We start from the raw sequence: 15,433 nt of genomic DNA on the forward strand, positions 1-15,433 counted from the left end.
AGCCCAAGGATAAATATGGAAGAGGCTGGGCATGGTGGTACACACTGAAGGCAGCTATACCAATAGGAAGGACATCTTACCCAGATTGTGCGTTCTGGCCTTCTATTAGCACCATGTGCTGGGTGCTGACACTGTCGCACAAACACATTAGGTGCCCAAGGATGTGGAAATGGAATTCCTTAGAAGTCTCAAAAACAAGGAAAAGGAGGAACATTCTAGGCCAAAGAACAGACTATGCAAAGGTTGGGAAGGAAATTTTCCAAATTACCGCAAACAGAAATAAACTTGTCCTTGAAATAAATTACACCCCAGCTCTCAGACAATGCAGTGAATAGTTCCGTGCTAGCAAAGGAGGAGTGGTGAGGAGTGGGCGTGGACTACGTCGACCCAGCCCAGGGAGAGGGCGGGATGCTACGCTGCTACTGGGAGCAAACCCCACCTCCCGGTCCAACTGTTGGGCGGGGAAGCCTTTCCAGGAAACGAAAGCGAACTCTGGGGAGCCATCTTAACGCCCCAGGTGCGGGCCTTGTCGGCACTATGTCTCAGGGGTTCAGGGGACCCGCAGGTAAGTCCGCGGGCTCTGCACCCTCGCATCCGGCTCGCGGAGCCTAAGTTGCGTGGGTTGTGTGCTCCCTCCCAAACCGAACTGCCTGCCCTTCTGGGGATTTGTATTCAGTTAGTTCCTTGAGCATTCTCAGGAATGGAAGATGGACATGGGAGAAGATAGACCTGGGTCTGAGCCGGATAAGGACCTAGGTCGAAGCAGACACCCCTTCCCCTTCTGCCCCAATGCCTCGTTGAGCCACTGTGGCCCATATGAGCAACCTTAGGGCCCTTCCTCTTTGTTGTCTTTCAACTTTCTGGAAAATTTAAATTACTGTCAAATAACTGGCAAGAGGTAGGGGCGAAGAGTCGGTTGTATTTATTATAACTAAGAAGGATGTCGGCCCACAGCTTATTAAGTAAGCTACAGTAGAGTTCTACTTAGCACTGAAGTGAGACGATCTTGTGCTGCCATACACAGTCCCAACTGCAGTGTTCTGAACAGAAGAATTCTCAGATTCAGAGGGTTCGTGCTGGGTAGAGCACTGTGACATTCTGGACAGCAGTGGGGTAGAAAACAGATACTTGGGTGCTGAGGACTGGAAATGGGGGAAAGGTTGAAGACAGAGGGGAAAGAAAACTTGGGTTAACTAGGAATGTTCTTTTTCTTGATTGGATGGTGCTGGTTTGTTTGTTTTTTTTTTAGACAGTTTTTATATGTTGTCTTGGCTGGAGCCACCTGTCTTTCCCTGCTAGTGGTGGGATTGGAGGCATGTCCTGTCCAGGTTTATACCCCACATTTTAAGCTATTTGGGATGAACCCATGGCCTCACACTTGATAGGCAAGTAAGTGCTCTACTATTGGGCTATAGTTCTAAAGGTGAGTGTGTGAGAGAGCTCATGTGCACACTCACTTTTAAAGCTTTTTTTCAGGGCATAGTGCCACACACCTTTAATCCCAGAACTCAGAAGGTAAAGGCAGGTGTGGATCTCTGTGAGTTCAAGGCTGGCCAAAGCTGTAGTGAGACCCTGTCTCCAAAAATTCTACCCCAAAAGCCAATTTTTAATTTGTGGATGTGCATGCACACGTGTTCCTGTCTGGAGGTCAGAGGACAGCTTCAGGATTGGGCCCTTCACCTTGTTTGAGATAGGGTCTCTTGTTGTTTCAAGTTGTTGGCCCCCAGACTTTTAAGAGTTTTTCTTCTGGGTCCCCTGTATCCTTGGAAGTCCTGCAATTACTGATGTTAATAACCACACATCAGACTTTTTCATGGGTTCTAGAGATTCAAACTCGGGTCCTTGTACAGTGAGTGCTTTACACACCAAGTCACCTCCCTAGCCCTTAATCTGGTATATTAGAAAATACTTTGCTGAAAACACTAAGGGCTTGTTTTGGTTACCTAAAAGCACCTGGCTTGCGGGAAAAGCATTTTTACATATACTACAGTATTGGCCTGTGGTGCGTGTGTGGCAAAGACAAAGGACCACATGCTGGTCCTACTGATGAGAGCCAGGGTCAAAATGGTGTTCGGAGGACCAGCTTAGCTGTCAGGTGACTTGTTCTGTGATGTGCCTGAAGGTGAGAAGCAGCGACTGAGGGGCTTAGGAATGCTCAGTCCCATGAAGTGACTGTCTGCAGCTGTTCTCATGGGCATTGTTTTTTTGAAGGCTTTTAGGGGTAAGAAGACTGAATAGACAACTCTTCTTCTAGTCCCACCTTCTCAAAATAACTCAGTAAATTCATTACAGTCTTGTTTCTTCTGTGCTCATTCTACTGTGTATGCATACATGCTCTCTCTCCCTCATGGACTTTCCTTTTTTCTTAACAGAAGAGAGTGTAGCATTACACTTTTCTGCCACTTACACTTTTAACATCTACCCATTTTTTTGTAGTCAAAATGCAAATGTTCCATAGCGTGAGTCTATGGCAATTTATTCAACAATTATGTAGCTCATATTTGCCAGATTTTGACTGAAAATAGCCATGTAAATCAAGAATTTATTTCGGGCTGGAGAATGCTCAGCAGTTCAGAACAGTGGCTGCTGTTGGGTCACCCTGTCCAGTTCTGGGAGTTCTTTGACCTCTGTGGGCAATAGGCACACATGTGCAAAACACTTACACACATAAAATAAAACAAGTCATCTTTAGAAAGATATCTAGAAACTAGTTTTAAGCTCTTTGAAACAAAAATGTCTTTTTTCCAATTTCACTCAAAGAGCTAATCAAAAATCTCTGCCACAGTCCCCATTATTGAGCTGCATGATTGGACCACTTATTCTGCACTGTGACACCTCGTCCCAAGTCCTGTGGGGTAAGGCGTGTAAAGATGGCCTTGTTTGTACAGACTTTAGTTCAGTAAGTGCTGCTCAGCACTATGTAGCCTCTTGTAGAAAATATTTACTGGGTACCAGAAAAGAGTTCCAGGGTTTGATGGCTTAGCATTGACCCAAGTTACATCATAGTGACATTGGCAGGATCACGAGACAAAGCTCATGTGGCTGAAAGGTGAAGATGGAGCCAAGGGACCCATGGTCAGATACCACACTAGTGATTAGGATGGTGAGATCCCCAATCACTGTAGGGTGGGAGCAGAAGGCTGGGCCGGCTCTCCTGTAGCTGTCAGGAGACTCAGAGAAAGGCTGCGAATGCATCAGAAACGTTACTACATTGTTTTGCTCCTGAGTTTGCAAGCATGGGGAAGGAAAGCAAAATGCTGCAAGCATTACCACTGCTCCAGCAGGGTGTTTGTGGGAAGCAGTCCATGGATGCTGCCTCTGGAGGTAGCTGGGGAAGGTAAGAGGTCCACTGGAGGTGTTGAGTACACCTGTTGCCTGTTTCCAGGGCAGGGTAAGCCAACTGAAGAGAGAGGACCACATGCCATTTTTAGACCACAACTCTTAGCTCTCCTATAACCAAATTCTGGTTCTCCAGGGTCAGTAATGGCTGACAGATAAATCTTTGAGGGTCCTTTAGTGCATGAAGATGACTCCTGCTGTTACATTCCTCCTTCAGCTGGGAGAAGGAGGTACACTTACTTTAGTTTCATTTTGTCTTAAATACCATTCGTCAAGATCATCCACATGACAAGGTTCTAGAGACTAACTGTTTTCTGTATTGGAGAGGTTGATCTCACACTCCAAGTCCTGTTATTCTCCCCACTTTCAGGGGTTTGTTTGTTTGTTTCTAAATTACCATTTGCTTATTTTTCTATTTTTACACACATTTATTGTTTGCTTGTTTATGGGGTGCATATGCCATCCTGTATAGTGGTGATCAGAGGAAAGTCAGTTCTCTTCCATCACTTGGATATTCAGGTTCAAGGTCAGGCAAGTGCCCCTAACCCACTGAGCCACTTTTTGGCTGTATTTTTCTAGTTTTAGGAAGGCAATTTGGAGGTGAATGGAAAATATATATTTATATATTTGTTCTTCCCTCAACTCCCTGTTGAAAGGGAGTTAAGTTGCTGGAGGTCTTGCTGAGGTATCTGAATTTGTGTGCCTTGCTCCCTCTGTGTGTCCCCTGATGAGCTGCCAAGAAGTAGCCAATAGTGGGCTAAGTCACCTTAGTGAGATCACAGGCCACAGTTTGTCAGCTACCCTGCCTGTTAGAAATCAGGAACAGCTTCCCCAGCAGAAATGGGAGGGTTCATGTGTAGCTCTAACTCAAGCTCTGTTATCCTCCGTGTTATCTTCTGCAGGAGTGTTTCCTCACCAGACACAGCCCTGCTTGGACCCCAGCTATGAGCATAGCAAGTGGAGATGTCCACAGCCACACAGGCCCGAATTTCACCCTAGGAGCTTCCAGCTCCAGCAGATAGACTTTCTCAAAGGGCGGCTCCCAGAAGCATCCCTGATTGGTCAGCAGAGCCAGTCACTGCCACCATATCTCCCAGGACACTGGCCAAGGTTGCCAGGACCGCCTGCCCAAGGCAAGCAACTGGAAATCTGGGGTTTCCCCAGGAGTGTGACCCTCAGAAGTCAGGGGTTCCATATAGGATCCCCAGTTCCTTCCCCACACAGTGGGCCTCTGCCATGGAGAGGTGCTGACAGGCTTTGCTCACACTTCCGGGAGCTGAGCATTAGTCAGAATCCAGAGCAAAAAGTCCTAAGCCGCCTGGAGGAGCTTGGTGAGGGGAAGGCCACCACTGCCCAGGTACTAGCCAGAGAGCTCAGGGTCCCAAAGAAGGACATCAATCGAATATTGTATTCTCTGGAAAGAAAGGGGAAGCTGCATAGAGGAGTGGGGAAACCTCCTTTGTGGAGCCTTGTGCCCTTGCATCAGACTTGGACTCAGCCCTCTAGAGCTGAGAATTCAGACACTTGTAGCCAAGAAGTCCCTCGAGGAGAAGAACCTGGTCTGGACAGTGAGTACAGAGACCCTGCCTCTGACTTAGAAGGACCTTCTGAGCCTTTTGATATGGCTGAGATCAAGGAGAAAATCTGCGACTACCTGTTCAATGTGTCAAACTCCTCTGCCCTGAACCTGGCTAAGAACATTGGCCTTGCCAAGGCCCGAGATGTGCATGCAGTCCTGATTGACTTGGAAAGGCAAGGTGATGTCTACAGGCAAGGAGCCACGCCCCCCATCTGGTACTTAACAGACAAGAAGCGTGAGAGGCTGCAGATCAAGAGGAACACACAGAGTGTCCCTGCAGCTGTCCCAGCTGCTGTCCCAGAGGGCACTAGAAGCACCTCATTCCCCATGTGCCACTCACCCCCATCAGGTGCCTCAAGTGGCATGGCAACCCTCAGAAGAGTGGAGAATGGGCAGGAGCCTGTAGTAAAGTATGAAAGTAGGCATGAGGCTAGACCAGGACCAGTGAGCCTGAGGCCACATGCTTATCACAATGGCCCCTGTAGAACAGGGTATGTTGACTCTGAGAATGGCCAATGGGCCACAGATGACATCCCAGATAACTTGAATAGTATCCGTACAGCACCAGGTGAGCTTCGAGCCATCATGGAGATGCCCTCTTTCTACAGCCCTGCCTTGCCACGGTGTTCACCCTACAAGAAGCTAACTGAGTGCCAGCTGAAGAACCCTGTCAGCGGGCTGTTAGAGTATGCTCAGTTCACTAGTCAGACCTGTGATTTCAACCTGATAGAGCAGAGTGGACCGTCCCATGAACCTCGGTAAGCTACCACCCCAGAATTGTGTGTAGCGTTCAGCCAGGACCCTGGCTCCTGCCCTGTCTCAGCTCACTTGTGCGTGGTATAGGTGGCGCCTATCTTTTGCCTTGTTTCTTTTCCATCTTTTGGCTAAATCATCCTTGATTGGTCCTTTCTCTAAATGCTAATCAGGGATGCTAGACCTCAGGATAGCCAGAATCCTGGCTGAGCACAGGGAGGCTGATTCTCTTGGCTGAAATTAACTTCCTTAGAGATGACCAGCTCTTGTGCAGCCACACCTGCCTTCTAAGGCCAGAGGTAACAACATTACTTCTGTCCCCATCACCACCAAACTGAAGTTCCAAGAGCAGCGTAGGAGCAGGCGGGCTGGGGTGGGCTAAGCTGGCAGACAGCAGCAAGTGTATTCCCACCCCAGCCTCAGCTGGGAGGGGAAAAGGGTGGAGTCAAGTACACAGAGCTGCCTGCTAGTCTTACAAGGTGGCACCTCTGGTTTTAGACCCTCTTCTGTACAGGTAGGTGAGTTGCACTTGCTGTTGCTGCTGAGCCAAGAAGTCAGAGGTTGTTCCTTCTCTCAGACAGCTGACCACAACCTTCCTAAGACTACAACCCTTTAATACAGTTCCTCATGTGCAGGGACCCCAAACCAGCACATTATTTCATTGCTACTTCATAACTGTAATGTTGCTACTGTAATGAATGAATCATAATGTAAATATCTGCTGTGTGGGATATTTTATCTGCCACGCCTGTGAAGGGTTGAGTTGTTCAACATCCGAGTGGGTTGTGACCTCCAGGTTGAGAACCAGTGCACTATGGGATTGTGTACACCAGGAAACAGACTGCAGAAGCTAGGTGGACAGAGGAAGGAGATACTGAAGTGTCTGTCAGATGGCTGAAGCCACGGAGGCTGAGTAGCAGCAAGTTATAGCTAGAGAGACAGAAGAGGATAGCTACTTCCAACGTGTCTACAACCTACGTCATCTAATGAGTAATGACACTGAGTAATGACACTGTTGGATGATTTCAGCACTGTTGGACATTGAGTGTACTTAGCAGCTAAGACAAGGCCTTGTCAAGTACGTGCATGTGCCAGGGTGCTCATGTGAGGTCAGGGAACAGTTTTCCTTAGTCTGTCTCTCTCCTGTCATGGGCTTTAGAGCTTGAGTTCAGGTTGTCAGGCCTGAGCAACAAGGTGCTTTTTACCCACTGAGCCATATCGAAGCCCAAGGCAATGCAATCTTATGGGAGAGCTGGTGTCTGCATAGCTCATTGTTGGCTCAGATGTCACTGGCCAAAACATGGGTAAGTGGTACAGAACTGTTATCAGTCAGGCTGGGTCTTGGGGCAGAGTTTTCCAAGCAGTACCTTGCTTCTTCTTTAATTTCCTTAATGATACCAACTTGACACTGCAGGAGAACTGCTAAAGGGGCTATGTCTATCCCCAAACTGGCAGAGCCAGGACATGTTTCTGTTTGGACTAGCTAGCATTCTTTCTTTTACCACCACCATCCCTCCAGAGAGTTGAGGGAAAGCTGTGGGTTTTGCCATTAATCATTCTTTGTACTTCATCTGTGTTCTATGAAACACAGATGCTGCCAGGTGTGGTGTCATATGCCCATAATCCCAGTTCTTAGGGGACTGAGGCAGTGCTGAGAGTCAGGTTAGCTTGGGCCATTATATAGTAAGACTGCCTCAAAAGGGGGGAAAAGTGAAAAACAAAGCAAAAAACCAAACACTGATGTTATATTCAATTGTTTTTGAATACCTAGGAAGTAAGAGATTTGACCTCTTTCTCTGAATGAAATAAAATCCAGCCTGAGTTATTTAAGAACTTAAGGCTTGAGCAAAGGATACTGAGGCGAAGGCCAGAGGTCTAGGACAGAATGTTGTGGCTTTCATCCCAGACCTGGGACAGAGCTGTAGCATAAGCGCTCCGAGGAGGACAGATTGGTACAGTGACCTGGGACACACTCCCCACCTAAACTGCAGGCGAGCAGAGGTGGGTCTTTATCTACCCCTTCCTCACCCTCCAGCCTCCTCTTCCTTCCCTCTTACCACCTACCAGCTCCCTGCCACAAGCAGGCATCTGCTGTGGGTGTCTGGGAAATGTGAAAAAGAGTGCAACAGTTCCTTCCTTGTCTTTGAGGACCTCTGTGAAGGAGGCCAATCCACACAGTTGTGCTAGCATAAGGCCTGTCCAGCCATCTGGTTTATGCACTTGATTATTTTCATTAAGAAATGATAGCCAACACGCCTGCCACCCTAGCACTGGGAGGCAGAGGCACGAGGATGTCTAGTTCAAGGCCAGCCTGGGCTACAGTACAAAACCCTGTGGGCCAGCAAAATGGCTCAGGAAGTAAAAGCACTTGCCACCAAGCTTGACAATTTGAGCTCTGTCCTCTGAACCGATGTAGTAAAAGGAGAGAGCTGGCTCCCACAGGCTGTCTCTGACTCTACACGTTTGCACGATCACAATAGATTTTTAAAAAGACACCACTGTGTGTGGTGGTGCACACCTTTATTACCAGCACTCAGGAGCCAGAGACAGGAATATCTCTGAGTTTAAGGCCAGCCTGGTCTAGATATTGAGCTTCAGGACAGCCAAGGCAGTGTAGAGAGACCTTGAAAGGTACTCAGTCTAGCAGAACATTGTGGGGTTTAGAAGGCACAGAAGTATGACCCTGTGTGAACCTACTGTTCACACATCTAATCATTGTCCACCAAGATTTAAATTCCAGGTTGTCATCAATGGTCGAGAGTTTCCCGCAGCTGAAGCTGGCAGCAAGAAAGTGGCCAAGCAGGATGCAGCAATGAAAGCCATGGCAATTCTGCTTCGGGAAGCCAAGGCCAAAGACAGTGGACAACCAGAAGAATTGTCGGAGTATCCCATGGAAGAAGACTCAGAGAAGGTGGGTGATCTCCCTGAGGAAGGTACCCTTGCTGTTGTATATCAGGATTTAACAGACACTGGAAGCTGTCCTGGTTGAGACAGTCAACACTACTCTGAGGGAGTACCCCTACCTTACGCTATGTCCTTCCTTCCTTCCTTCCCCTTCCCTCATAGCCAGCCCCCTACCCAACTTGCCCTGGTCTAACTGTATTTGTAGAATGTCAGAGCTGATGGGACCATATCTTAGTCAGGGTTCTCTGGAGGAACAGAACTTACAGAACAGATAATTAAAAGAGGATTTCTTAGATTGGCATGCAGCATGGTCAAGTGGTCTAAAGAGGCCTATTTCATAGCTGAGAGGCTGAGCAGTTGCTGAGTCTTTGAGGCTGGGTGCCTTGGCTGTCCCAACCTGGCACTGACTGCCTGAGCTGTTCTTCTCGGAGAGCTGCTCTATGCCCAAAGAAGCTGCTTCTAAAATGAGGGAGGGAAGCAGAAACAGTGCAGATGAACTCCTCAGTGAGAGTGAAGGGCAGCCAAGCAGAAAAGCAAAGCTTCCACTGCCCATGCCCCTTAATCTGGGCTGCCAGCACTTAGGGTAGGTCTAAGCAATCAGGACAATCTCTTATGTGTGCCCACAGGCCAGTCTGATGCAGACAGCTCCTCACTGAGGCTCCTTTCCTAGGATTTTGTGTGTCAGGTTGACAGTTAAACTAACCACCACAAACCTTGAATCTACTCTCCTCTCTTAACAAGTAACTCAAACCTTTCTGTCCCCACAGCCCCTCCTTTGGAAGGCCACTCCTCACATTTAATTGTCTAAAAGAAATTCTTGGCTGTATCTGGTGACTCTGTGATTGCAGCACTTGGCAGGCTGAGGCAGGATGGCCTTGGGTCACTGAGGAGACACTGTTTCAACAAGCCAGGAGTGGGAGATAAAGCCTCAGGCTCCGCACCTCCCTCTGCTAGGAGGAACTGAGGAGGGTATGCTTTGTGTCGGTGTTGTGTCTTCTGATGTCTCCTTCTCTTTTCTTCAGTCAGCAGAGTTCCAGCCCCCCAGCTCCGCAGCAACATCCTTATTCTCTGGGAAGAGCCCAGTTACCACACTGCTTGAGTGTATGCACAAACTGGGGAACTCCTGTGAATTTCGTCTCCTGTCCAAAGAAGGCCCTGCCCATGACCCCAAGTATGTTTTATGTGTGGTGTCTCCTGTGGAGGTCTTCCCCAGAATAGGAAACACAGTCCCCCCGGCAGCCTCAGAGATGAGAAGTTGTTTCTCTGTATGGTCTCTCCTGTTGCAGTTTGGAAAGGGGCCTTCAGGGCCTGGCTGCTGCTATGAAGCAGAGAATCTGGGATTAGAAGTTCAGAGGGACCGAGGACTAGGTAGGGTCACAGCGTGGAGAGTGTGACGGTGACTGTTGGGGCAGACAGGATGAGGACCTGGGCGTGCTTTAGCAGCTCCCTCCTTGGGGGTTCTGTGCACATATTTCAAAAGAAGGCTTCCCGAAGGGGGTGAGACTCAAATGGCCCTTGCATGTTAAGAGACACTGGGGGCAGGAGATGGGTGGGGACACTGGCTGTCCAAGGCCACTTAGAGGTGATGTGTGTTAAGAGCTATAAGCAGTGGAGAGTGGCAGCCTGGCAAAGGTGAGGTGGATCCCGCAGCCCAGCCGTTGTTATGCTTTGCCCATCATTTCCCCTAAGGTTCCAGTACTGTGTGGCAGTAGGAGCGCAGACTTTCCCCACAGTGAGTGCCCCCAGCAAGAAAGTGGCCAAGCAGATGGCTGCAGAGGAAGCCATGAAGGCTCTGCAGGAGGAGGCAGCCAGCTCAGCGGATGACCAGGTGGGCATTGTCCTGCTCAAGTGACAGGTCATCGTTCACAACCTGGGCAGGTAGGGGTGTCTGAGTCCCTGTGAGTTTTCTGACATGTCACTGGTTCCTCTCTGGCTAATCCCTCCCTTAGTCTGGAGGTGCAAACACCGACTCAGCCGATGACTCTGTGGTTCCCAGCAAGATCAGGAGGATTGGTGAGCTCGTCAGGTACCTGAACACCAACCCTGTAGGCGGCTTGTTAGAGTACGCCCGCTCCCACGGCTTTGCTGCGGAATTCAAGCTGATTGACCAGTCTGGACCTCCTCACGAACCCAAGTGAGTGTCTCAGTCCTGGCTACAACCATGTGTCACTGGGGGAGGGTGTAACCTCAGAGAAAGAAATGCTGTACATACTAACCGTGGATAACAGGAAGGCAAGAAGTCTGAATAGCCTAATTTAGGACGACATTAAGATCAGCTGTCTTAGGAATCCAGTCACTGTTCAGTGAGTGTGAGCTTTTAGTTTTATGAGCTAATTTTAGTTTCATACAAAAATCATTCAGGTGGTTGAAAAGTATTGAAAGAAAAGTTTAATTTCTGTCCCTTTTCAAGTACTTTCTGTAAACACAGGCCAAGTGCACCTGCTTCGTTCACCCTGGAAGCACTGATCTGCAGCCTGGTATTCACCCAGAAGTATTATCTTGGAGAGTTTGCTTTCTTCTTACTTATTTATTTTTATTTCGTGTGTGTGTTTGCATGAATGTCACCATGTACATGCAGTGCCTGAGGAGGCCAGAAGAGGGTGTCCCTTAGAACCCAAGTTACAGACAAGATGGTTGTGAATTACCATGTGGATACATACTGGGAATTGAACCCAGATCCTTTGGAAGAGCATCCAGTGCTCTTAACCACTAAGCTATCTCTCCAGCTCCCCTTAGAGAGCCTTCTATATCACTCTATATTCTGTTTTTACTTTCATTTTTCTTAGACCCACTCTCACTATGCAACAGAGGCTAGTCTTGAATTCTCTTCCTACCTCAGCCTCCCAAGTGCTAGGTTTATACATGAGCACCATCACATCCAGTTTCATCAGACTTCTCCGCATTCAGCAATAAGCCACTGGGAAGTAGAGTGGACGAAATCACCCTCCTACAGTACAGCCAGACCAATGAGGAAGCACAGACCTGCTAGGTGGAAGTATGTGAGTGAATGATGTTAGCGCCAGTGGAGGGTAGGAAGAGTGGACGGCCTACTGGCTGGCCAGGGTTCTTCATTTATGTGTGAGCGGTCAGCAAACCCAGGGCCGTGCACCAACCAAGCAAATATTCAACGAAGCTGCATCCCATTCCATGAAGATCCTTTTAAAAATAGCTGTCCAAATTAAGCTTCTTACTTCAAACTTCAAACACTATTAAAAAAAAAAAAATCACCAATAAAATTTATTTTAGAACTAGAAAACTTGATTCTGAGTATTATCAAAATTAAGTATTTAAGGATAGCCAAGAAGGAGTAGGTGTGGCGGTGCATGCTTTTAAGCCCAGCACTCGGGAGACTGAGGCATGGGTCTGTGAGCGACAGCCAGAGCTGTGTAGAGAGATCCTGCCTCAAAAAAAAAAAAAAAAGAGTAGCTAGGAAAAAGAAGTCATGAGCATAGGGACCCAGCAGAAGTTAGCACAGTGGGAACTAGGGGGTGGCTGTGCAGGCACAGCAGTGGCATATGTGGGAGTACCTGGAAGAGCTTCGTGTGGGCTTCTGCCTGCCCCTTTTCCTGCACCGCAATTCCAAACAATCCAGATTTATATGGGAAATCAATGAAATCCAGTAATCACTAGCTAGAGGGCAGGGATGTTTCTGGAATCATCCATAAAACAAAGTCATAAAGGAAAAGTCTTGGGAATTTGACAGTAAGAAAATTGGTGCATAGTAAAAAGGACCACCTAAGAAAAAATACACACAGCCACCTCAGGACTAAGTTATTTAACATGTACAGGTTCTGGAGAACAATAAACAGGCAAAGCGTGGCATCTGTGTGTTCACAGATAGAAACATTATCAGTAGATGAAAAGGTACTAGATAGCACTCTTAACACTGTGTGCAGAGCTCTTTATCAGGGTCAGAGCCTGTAGTCACTAAGGAAGTGTGAGGTCACATTCACTAAGTCTTGTGGAAGGGCTAACCTCCATAAGTAAAGCTCTGTTGTGACACAGCTCAACTCCGTTGGGAGCAGGCTTCTCCCAGGAAGTGATGCCTGAGAGACAACAAAAGGTTTCAGGACAGGGGACAGGCAACCTGCGTCTACTAGAACTGCAACCATTGACTTAACCAAGTGGGGACTGAATTTCCTTTTGATTGCGTCTGGATATACTCTTCAGTATCACCTCACGCACATAGTTGTGCTGCACTGAACACAAGCAGAGACTTTTTACTCCCTGAGCCAGCTAAGGCAACAGCTCCTTACACTGCTTCCACAGTGTTGTGCATCGTAAGGAGCGAGAGATGATGTAGGCACGCCGATGAACGCTCATGGCTTATCTGCAAACACCATGCCATTTTATATCAAGAACTTGAGTGTTTGGTGATTCCTCTGTCCTTGGGGAGTCCTATAACCACTCCCATGGACACCAAGGGACAACTGTGTATCTCCTGTGGGGGACAGAGCTGGTAAAGGGGCTGAGATGGTTTGGTGGGTGAGCAGGGAGTAAGGGTAGGGCAAGCCTGATAGCAGCTTGGGCTGCCCACAGGGCCTGCCGTGTTGTTAACGCTTTACCGTAAAAGCAGCGTAAAAGCAGCGGGAGGTCACTAAAGGCTCAGGTGCAGCACCACATTCTTGACGTCTATCAGCACTTTTCTGCTGAACTTTGTTTTTCACTTTGAGAGAACGCTTCAGATTTCCACAAAAATCACTGTTAACTCTCAACTGATAATTTTACTTCCCACTTCAGAAAACAGGAAAAACTCGATCTTCCCCAGACTGAGCCACCTGCCTGCCTTGCATTTATTGGGAAGGATGAAGGGAGCCTCCTTCCTCCTAGCCCAGGGCCTGGTCCCCTCCCTTATGTATTTGAGGGTTGATTGTTTCCTTCCTTCTTTTTCCTCCTTGCCTCTCCCTTGCAACCTGCCTAGGCTTATTGACCTCAGCTTGTACACAAACCCTTAACCCATCTTCAAGAGACCTTATCTTGACCTTGTTTCCCCTCTAGGCTCTACCCCATCTCTCTGCTCCTTTAGACACCAGGCATCTCAAAAGGACTGTTTATAGTTACTCCCTCTGAGGGCTGGGTCGATGGTTGAGCAGTTGAGAGTCTGCTTCCACTGAGTACTCTAGTGCCCAGTTAGTTCCCTGCTCCCTCAAGGCAGCTCAGAACCACCTGTCACTCCACCTCCCGGGATCCAGCACCCGCTCTGGCCTTCCAAGGCGCTGCACATGCACAATAAAAATAAAATAAATTAAGTCTTCTGCTGAAAAGCCTATGCATTGGCAGAATGTAGTTACTGAGTACTGGAAATGTAGCTAGAGTGACTAGGGTCTGAATTAGTCAGATGTGAGCTTTTAATTCTTAACATTTAGTAGCCTTGTGTGGCTTGTAGCTTCCATATTAGAAAGCACAGCTCTAAAGGATTTTACTCTCATAATTAACAAGCTTAATCACATACATACATGAACGTTATCTGTACAAGGGGTCATCCTTTCCAAAGACAGAATGATCACAAAGTCGTGGTCTCCAGAGGCGAGGCTTTACAAGTTACCCTACTTACCCAGGCCTTTTCCTGAAGTCCTCACTGTGAGTCTGAATTTTGCCCACTGACAAGAGGGATCTGCCAGCATGGACAAAGAGAGGAAAGGAGGCATTCAGCTACTTAGTAATGAAAGGGCAGTGGCATTCCGTGTGGGTGGCAGAGGCTGGGCTGGGCCCTAAGCACCAGTGAATTACCCAGAGCTAAGTCTGCTACAGGATCTGGCTAGGATTCCAGAAAGCTGGTAGGTTTCCAAGCTGCTGTGCTCTGGCTTCCATCAGGATTGGTGGGAACCTGCCCTAGGAACAGTGGGGGCCCTTCCCTACTTCAGAGCCCATGGTCCATTTCCTCCCCATCCCCCCACTCTCCCATGGCCATCTCAAGCCTGCTGGAAAGCTTGGGAAAGCTTGGCTTCCTGGCCTTAGGCAGACCTTGTTGCAATTACCTTCCCAAGGTTGTCAGGACGAATACAAGGAAACAAAATTGGATGCTCTAAAAAATCAGATAATGAGCTGGGTGAGGTAGCGCACCCCTGTCATCTCAGCACTTGGGGAGGCAGAGTAGGGGGATATCTGTGAGTCCAGCCTGGTCTACAAAGCAAGTGGAGGGCAGCAAGGCTGTACAAAGAAACCCTGTCTCAAAAAACAAAACAAACAAACAAACAAAAAGGGGGGGGCGATGCTGGAGAGATGGCTCAGTGGTTAAGAACATGTACTGCTCCTGCAGAGCACCTGAGTTCAAGTCCCAGCACCCACATCAAGCAGCTTGCAGCTGCTTGTGACTAGCTCCATGAAGTTAGGATGCCTAACTTCAGGCTCATGCACATATACAGGCCTACACATGTACATGTAAATTAAGAATAATATTTTTTAAAAACAGAACAAAACCATCAGACAGGAATACAGCACAGTAGTAAGACACTTGCTTGGCCTCCATGAGGTCCCAGTCTTGAAGTTAGGGGATCTGAGAGTGCCAAATACCTGGTATATGGCAAAGACAGTTATCCCTCCATTTTTACTGGAGAAGAGACCTTTTTTATTTGAGTGGGAGTGGGGTGCAAATGTCATTCCTCAGTCACCATCTGTTTCTTTGTTTGTTTGTTTTGTTTTTACTTTTTGTTTGTTTTTAAATTTGGAGATAGGATTTCTCATTTGGCTTAGAGCTTACTGACCAGACTACGTTAGCTAGTCAGCAAGCCCCAGGGATCCAAGATGGAGTTGAGGTGCCAAGCCAGACTTTTTTTGTGTGTGGTGTGGTGGTGTGGTGATGGTGGTGATGGTGGTGGTGTGGTGGGTGGTGGTGTGGTGCTGTGGTGTGGTGTGGTG

General features: G+C 48.0%; 1 protein-coding gene across 1 annotated transcript in view; it reads left to right on the forward strand.

Annotated features, from left to right (window-relative positions):
- Positions 1 to 236: 236 nt before the first annotated feature.
- The window catches only part of Adar (adenosine deaminase RNA specific), a gene marked incomplete in the record, with an annotated part of 27,662 nt that continues 12,465 nt past the window's right edge, over positions 237 to 15,433 (forward strand). The window contains 6 exon segments of the mRNA XM_055620982.1: positions 237 to 565; positions 4,242 to 5,676; positions 8,399 to 8,582; positions 9,598 to 9,746; positions 10,265 to 10,403; positions 10,525 to 10,709. Coding sequence (XP_055476957.1) covers positions 409 to 565; positions 4,242 to 5,676; positions 8,399 to 8,582; positions 9,598 to 9,746; positions 10,265 to 10,403; positions 10,525 to 10,709 — 2,249 coding nt within the window.

Source organism: Psammomys obesus, unplaced genomic scaffold, assembly GCF_907164565.1.
Source record: "Psammomys obesus unplaced genomic scaffold, mPsaObe1.curated_primary_1811, whole genome shotgun sequence".
Lineage (NCBI taxonomy): Eukaryota > Metazoa > Chordata > Mammalia > Rodentia > Muridae > Psammomys > Psammomys obesus.